This window comes from Egretta garzetta, unplaced genomic scaffold (genome assembly GCF_000687185.1).
Source record: "Egretta garzetta isolate BGI_Z169 unplaced genomic scaffold, ASM68718v1 scaffold14, whole genome shotgun sequence".
Lineage (NCBI taxonomy): Eukaryota > Metazoa > Chordata > Aves > Pelecaniformes > Ardeidae > Egretta > Egretta garzetta.
The window spans coordinates 4,271,995-4,279,714 of NW_009259588.1; the positions used below are offsets into that span (position 1 = coordinate 4,271,995).

At 42.1% G+C, this 7,720-nt stretch overlaps 1 protein-coding gene across 1 annotated transcript in view; it reads left to right on the forward strand.

Moving 5' to 3' along the window:
- The first annotated feature begins 6,702 nt into the window (after nt 1–6,702).
- Nucleotides 6,703–7,720, forward strand: part of MBOAT1 (membrane bound O-acyltransferase domain containing 1) — a 30,035-nt gene continuing 29,017 nt past the window's right edge. Inside the window, exons 1-2 of the mRNA XM_035893508.1 lie at nt 6,703–6,783; nt 7,329–7,406. Coding sequence (XP_035749401.1) covers nt 7,357–7,406 — 50 coding nt within the window. The 5' untranslated portion in view covers nt 6,703–6,783; nt 7,329–7,356. The remainder of the gene's footprint in view (nt 6,784–7,328; nt 7,407–7,720) is intronic.

Consider the following 7,720-nt stretch of genomic DNA (forward strand, 5'->3'; position numbering starts at 1 on the left):
GTGGAGGCCCCATCCCTGGGAACATTCAAGGCCAGGTTGGATGGGGCTCTGAGCAACCTGATCTGGTTAGCAGTGTCCCTGCTCACTGCAGGGGGGTTGGACTAGATGACCACTAGTGGTCCCTTCCAACCCTAAACATTCTATGATTCTATGATTCTATGGGAGGCCTCTGTTCACATACACTTTCTTTTGTTTGGCAGATGAAATGCAGATTTAAAGCCTTATTCTCTCATTTGGCTGGTAAGCGCAAGGCCTGGAATAAAAGTAGAGGTATTTTCTGCGATAGCTATAATCTGGGGACAGTCTGCATCATCTGCTGCACATTGAAGTGGGCATGGACCTGGATGCTAGCTGGGAATATGCTGGCAGCCTGGCTGTACCGTAGCACACTTGTACCTCTTGTCAGTCAACATGTATGAATGTGCAGCATGCCTGGTTTTTGTCCAAAGTTGGTCTTACTGTGGGGGACACAGCAGCACCTTGTCATCCAGCAAGTGACAAGTTAGCAGTGTGATTTCTCACAGTGATTTTCATAGTGAATAAATTATACCATTAATAGGAATTTTGCTTACAGAGGACTGTCCGGTTTGGGTAATGGACTTAATTGCCATTTGGAATTTGGAGAGAACTGCGCGGTCAATTTGTTGTATCCTCCTAGATTTTTGGAAAGTGAGATCAATTTTTCTGAGAGGAAAAAAGTAGTAAAGTAAAAGCAAAGTCTTTTTGTGGTGAAAACAGAATGCAGGGTTTTTCTTTCTGACACTTAACTATAAGGAAAATGTTAAAAGCCCTAAAATAACAGACTATGTGCTCAATCTTAGTTATTATCTCTTCCCAGAGTGTGATCTAGTAGCCCTCAAATGTCTGTTACCACTTCTTTAAATAGGGAGATTTGCAGATGCAAGGCTTGTGGGATGAGGGGAATTGAAGCTTCCTGAAGTGGGTGATTAGTAGCCTACCCTGAACTACGGGTGAGCATGGCCAAGGCTATTTGTGATGATTTGGTGGAAATGTATAAAGCCAGGTTTTGCCTCTTCTGTTTCCCATCTCAAGAAATTCTAGTTAGGAAAAGCAAAAGCCCTTTCCATTTTCTCCTAGTAAGATTTTTGTGGGGTTTTTTTCAGTCATTTTTCAGTGCACCAAACAACACATTTACCTGTCTCCTTTTGGAAATGCACTATGGCTCCATGACTTTTCTGTTAGAGGAATTTGACTCATGGCTACTTTTTTTTTCTTTTTTTTTAACCTCCACTATGGAGGCAGTTTGCCCCCAGAACAAAAGGTGATAATTGTTCCCATTCAGTGTTATCAGCAATGGGCTCACACCCTCCAAATGCTGAGATTTTGAGAAACGCGTATTTAATGCCAGGTATTTGGAACTTTTATTTTGTGACTTGCCAACTGGCTGTTGCCCTTAAAAGTGCCCACCTGCAGATGGTTAATGGGACCCAATAAAAGACAGGGCAAAAAGTTTTATGGTTTTCTTCTGAGAATGGTCAGTAAGTTGAGGAGAAGACTTTCCCATGTAATATGCCCTGCCTGTTGGAGATGACTGGAAAGATGAATCCGGATCCCTAGGAGTTTGTGTTTCCCCTTCCTGCAGTACCCGTCCAACATTTGCCAAGTTGGTTTCACCCTAGTAAAAATGGGAGAAGGTGCAAAGGCTGGAGGCAGGTGGAAGTAACCTTTTATGTGCTTTGTGAGGGCTTTGATTTTAGCATAATAGTATAGGGGATCTTGAAACCATGATGTTTGGTTATTCTTGTGTCAACATCATAGGTGCTTGGTCAGTTGGTTGGACCTGATCACTAGCTTTGTATAAAACTCAGTTTTGCAGTCGAAACATCACTTTGAGTTATTTGCTACTACAGAATTTGAATGGGTAAAGGGAGGAACTACGGTTTATTTTTTTCTCGTTGTTCATATCAGATGTTTACATGCTCTGGATCCATCTGGCCTTTTAAAGTTGAGACTATTAGATATTAAAGAATTCCTTAACCAGACAACAATAACCATCAGCCCAGTTGGGCTGGAGCAGTTCCAGATTTTCTCTCTCTCTCCAAAAGTGCAGATATCTTGTTTCTGCATTGCAAGGCTGCCGTCAGCTGGCTGTGACTCAGATACAAGTCTTCCAGATGTCGGTGCAGAATACTGTGATGAGACTGCCTTTCTGTCTTCCAGTGTTTAATCATGGAAAATGAAAGAAGATGGTATCTTGTTTTGGCAACATACCATGTGCTCTGATTCCTGATTTTATTACAGCTTACTTGCTCGAGCATGGAAGAAAATGACTGTAAAAAGCAAAGGTGTTTCTTTTCTGCTACCAAAGTTGAAACCAGATGTGAAAAAAAAATTGATGGCAACACTGAATAGATGTGACTAGCTAAAAACATGGGTTAAATGACTTACAATGGTGGGTTGGAATGAGAAGGGTTAATTCTCGTACAATCTATTTTCTATTTCCATGTTATTTTTATGTGGACACCATTCATCAATGTTCAGAAGCCCTCAATTTACTGTTTACAAAATGTTTTTAGCAACAGTGGAAATAACCAAAAGGGAATAATATGAACCCTTTCCTCTTTGGGAAGGGAAAGGGAGGAAAGTGTGACTGTTACTTCGCTTGTGATGCAGTGCAAAATTTTTTAAAATCTTAAGGATCTGTTTACTTAGGTACCTTAAATATGTAAAGTGAAGGATAAAATTCATGTTAAATGGAATGCAGTAAACTCACTGTCAGATGAACTGTCTTCGTGTGTATGCATGTGAATGCTGCATGTGTTTAAAATGTTACATCTAAATAACTAAATACAGGTGGTAGTCATATGGGAAGCTATCATATCTCTCTATTACTCTGTGGAGAACAGACCGGATCTGGTCTGGTACCAAGTTAGCGCTCAGTTTCAAATACGGAGTTCAGCCTGCAGTTCAGGCAGAACAAATTTTTCTGCTCTTGGAAAGGAGCTCCCCAGTTTTACTGCTGTCTTGACATTTGTCTTGTGTTCCCCGAACCCAAGAAGCAAACAACTTCGCTCCTTCTCTTTGTGACAGGTTGTAGTTAAGAAAAGATTTGGCCTGGTTTGTCCACACTTTCAGTTTGGCTCAGGTAGACTCAGAATGGATTGTTGTGCAGAAGTACTCAGCAATTGCATAGCGTCTCTAAAAGTCAGTCTTGCAGTAAACTACGTGCTAGACCTTGCAGTGAGCTTTGCACAGCTGAGTTTGATCTTCAGACTGAACCCCACAGAAATCAGAGGTCATCTTGGTGCATTCAGATTCCAAGTGCAGGTTTATAGATGGGCAGATACAAGAAGTATTCTCCAGTACTACACCACAATGGTTTTGTCCAACAGGTACCAAATACCTCATGGATGACAGAAAGGTTTTATCAGGAATTGTTGTCTTTACCTGGCTTTCTTGTTCATTGGTATCCCTCTCCCAACCCCTCTGCTGATTAATCCTTTAAAACCAGTTGTGTTGTTTGTAATGGTGTATGCGTTACTGTAAATACACACAAAAAACTTTGAAAGCCTTAATGGTAGACAAAAGCAAACACAGCATGTTGTGTTTAGGGGCAGTGCTGTCTGTCAGAAAAACTTGGCCATGGGGGAAAGGAACCTGGAAAGCTGCCAAAGAGCTATGGTGGTTGCAGTTCGGCAGGGAGGGCGAAGGCAAATGCATGAATGTTCTCAGCCTGTGAGCGAAAATCTTCTCTTTCTGCATTTCAGACTGTGGGTTTTTTGGTTGTTTTTTATCTGGGAGTTGATCTCCCAAGCAATGCATTGGGTGCAGCCTGCTCGCTTCCCTTACGCTGTTGTGGTAGGTCATATAATGTTCAAATGACACTCGGGAATCCTGACGTGTGTATGTGCCTCTTCAGCACCATCACTGCCGTTTATGGATCTTGAAAAGTAAGGTTAATCTTTTGTTTTTTGAATCACATCTGTAACTTTTAATGGTGTGTGGTAGCCATTCCTCTGCAAGGTACTTTCTAGCTTAATTCAGTACAGAAAGGGTAAATGAAAACCTGGTGTTCTGAGATTATTGCTTTTTGAGGACATCAGATCTGTGGCATTTGGCTGCTCTACAGAGACAACCCTTATAAATTGAAATCCAATTGAAACGTAAGGTTAGTGTGTATTTTGCTTTTATCTTGATACAAAGATTTACCTCAGCTCCTGCAAAAGCAGCACAGAGAAGAAATTGTCTTGGTTAACGTGCACAACAAAACCCAAAGATGTGCTAGTGGCGTGGTTGGTGTACCCATGCTAACTTTTAATCCAAGTGGCACAGGTAACATGCTCAGGTGAATTGATAGTATAGGTGAGCAACAGCTATGTATGCAAGGCTGCTGTGCTGTCATATACTGTATGTTAGCTTGTGATGAAGTCTCTGCTGCTTGCCTGCTGCTGTGGTTACCTGCCTTAGCTTTGTAAATGCGAGCATGTCTGCCATGGGATCTTGCACTTTCCTTTCGCTGTGCGTGCGAACCTCTGGAGTCACAGCATTTTTAACATCTCAGACTGAACACAGAAGAATGGGGTGAGAGTAAAAAGCAAACACTTGCCTATCTTGATGGTTTTTACTGGTGTAAAGCTTCCCTGAGTGACGCTGCACAGAAGGGGGTATTGTCTTTTAAACAATCGGCCACATCAGGTTTCTTGGCATCTCTATGCTTTCCTTCTTTCTGCTGAATCAGAGGGGCTCTGCATGCCATGAAGTTGAGCTCCACTGGATGTACTGGTGTGACCCAAAGTGGGAGCAGGCTGGGATGGGATTAAGGTTCACTGAACTGTCATTGATGAACTGGCATCTTGGAAGCTTGCTTGGAAAGGACGGGATCAGAGCAGCTCTGTAGGGGATGTCCTCTCTTCAGCCGTTTCTGTGATACCTCTGGCTGTGGAAGGAGAAGGAGGAGTTAGTGTTCTGAGTGTAACTGTATTGTAATAGACCAGATGAGAGTTTGGGATTTGCTACTACAGCATCTGTGTTTTGTGAGACTGGTGCAATTTTTCTCTCTCACTTTTTAAATCTTGGATGGAAAATAAGAATTGTCTTATTTAAATAAAGCGTAAAGTATTGTCATAATAAGACATTGCTAATTACTTTTGGGTATAGTTCTGTGATATCATCTGTTGTAAATGCTGGTTGCTTACATGAACAAGAAATAAATAGATATTGTCTCTGCTCCAAAGAACTAAAATTCAGCATATCTAAGTATTTAAATTATTGCATTATTCTACTGCATGGCTCCCTGCACCACTGAAATAAAGGAACTACAGCAGTATAGCCAACAAACCTTTAATAAAAGCATTTGATTGAACAGCACCATGTTGGATCTAGTTCACCAGAATAAAAGCTATTTGGGGCTGTAGTGTCATGTTAGACACATTATAAATGTTTTTGACAAGAAGCCTGGTTGAATCCAACCGCCTCTGGACAGCCAGCATGTCAGAGCATTTCCGAGTGAGATATATCATCCTGTCCTGGACTGATAGCTTTGGATAATCCTCTAATCCAAGTGATTGCTTAAATGTTGCATCCTATTTAGTTTTGCTCAGTCTAGGATGACTTGCTGCTGGAGAGCTCAGGGTGAAATTTTTTTTTTTTTTTTTTTAATAAAAAAAGGATTGCAGCTGAATAAATTAATTTAACTCCAGCTGTCTAGGGTCCAGGCTGGACTTATGAATGTCATATCCTAATGCTGTATTGGTCTGTTAGAGACAGCTCCTGGGCTCTGTTGTTCCTCTGACTTCCGGGATTTTTGCTGAGGCTCTTAAAGAGAAGGTGACTTGAAGAAAGCAGCTTGGTGTCAGTTTTGCTCTGAGGATGCTGAAGCTTTTGCTTGTCCTTGTGTCTGATAGGAGTAGCCTCTAGTCATGGACTACTTCCCCTCTGCATATACCTGTCTTGTGCTCATGCTGCCATTGCTACCCCCCTAAAATGGGGCCAGACCCCTTCCCATGCTCTACAGAGACATGCAGCAGCCAAAGAACAATTGAGGAGAGTTTTCCTTTAGCTGTCTGTGTGATGGTAGAGCAAAGTTGTTTTCTTTGCAATCTTGAACTGCAAAAAATTGGTAAGATGCAAGGCCTGCTTGGAGGATGCCGTGGAGTAGAGGATTTCAACTAAGTAAGGTGCCTGTCCAGTTATTGTTTGTGCGACAGTGTCACATCAGGATTGTTGATTTTGCCCTTGTTTTGGGGTTTGTGGAGAAAATCAGGCACCGGGCCAATGCTTCAGAGTCCCAGTCTGCTTCTTGGCCTCTACCTCCCACCAGGAGGATGGAGATGGGGGGTGATGTCCCCTGCACCTGGACTGGGCTGGTGAGCCAGGGCTGCTGGCGGTGGAGCAGAGCCCTGCCCTGCGGAGAGTCCGCCCGTACCTCGGGTAGCTGGAGCCCTCTCTTCCTCCTGTCTGAATTTTAGGGTGGCTAGATACTTCTTTAATCCCTTCTGTCGCTGGCCAAGGAAAGTTACTGCTTGGGTTCACAAGTGAGAATACTAAGAAAGAAAAGATTCATTGCTCTCACTTCCCCCCCTTCCTTTTCCTGGCTTTATTGTTCTGCGAATGGAGAGACTCCATCCCCTCTCCTCCAAGAATCACAACCATTTTTTGTTTTGTTTGTCTTTTACAGATCAATTTTGTAGCCTGTCAACTGTTTGCACTTTTGGCTGCGTTTTGGTTTCGTATTTACTTGGGCCCCAGTCATGCCAGCTCTGCTGTTCGCCATGCATTTGCCACCCTCTTTGGAATATACTTTGCTGTCTTCTGCTTTGGGTGGTGAGTATTTAGTCACCATGTAGACAAGGCTTGGGTTAAAATATTTTTAAACTTCATACCAGCTTTTCTGGATTACATCTTTTTTAGTCTTAAGGCACTTTCTGTGTTATCCAGAAAAAAAAAAAAAAAAGAATTCCTAACCAGCATAACCATCCCAAACTCTCAAAGTAAAATGAGCCAATGCAAGTATTTACAAGTGAAGTATTTAATCTGTGATGTTTATTCTGGAAGTTAAAGCCACACCAGTCTGCTGTGAAGATACCTCTTTTGGAAAAATGTGTCTAGTTGTCTAGTTTGAATGTGCACTTTGAGCTAGGCTGCTCTTTCTCTGAATGAAACACGTTGACAGTATCTTGTCAATAAGTATTAATCTGTGTAGGATATTCAGGGTGTAAAGATGTCACTGTGATAATCCATGTTTACTGATACCCTGATATGACATCGCATTTATGTCATTTGCATGGAAAAATATTCCCTCACTCTGAACTGCCAGCCCTTCCAGGTCACGTGGAAATTATCTAAACACTCACTTTGTTGTCTTCAAGGTATTCCATTCATCTTTTTGTCCTGGTGATGATGAACTATGGTATTATGAATATGGCGAGTATTCCCAACATCCACAGGTGAGCTGGTGTGGCTGCAAGTCTGGAGCTGCCCCTCTGTCAACTTCTCTCCTTTCACAGAGAAGCGTGAGGGTTTTTTAGGACCACCTTCGCTTCTGTCCTGCCTTTCTTTCCCAGTTACTTGCAGGAGCTTTGTTTGTTCAGTTACAGAAGCAGCTGTAATCTCAATTTGTGGTTTTTGCATTGATATATTGCATTTCCCTATGAAATTGCTGGCCTCAAAAGTTGGCTTTTGTAAGCTTAATAATTTATGCCCAAACCTCTGGTTTCTTAAACATAATGAAGTCATATTCTCCTTGGTTTTGTGTCCTTGA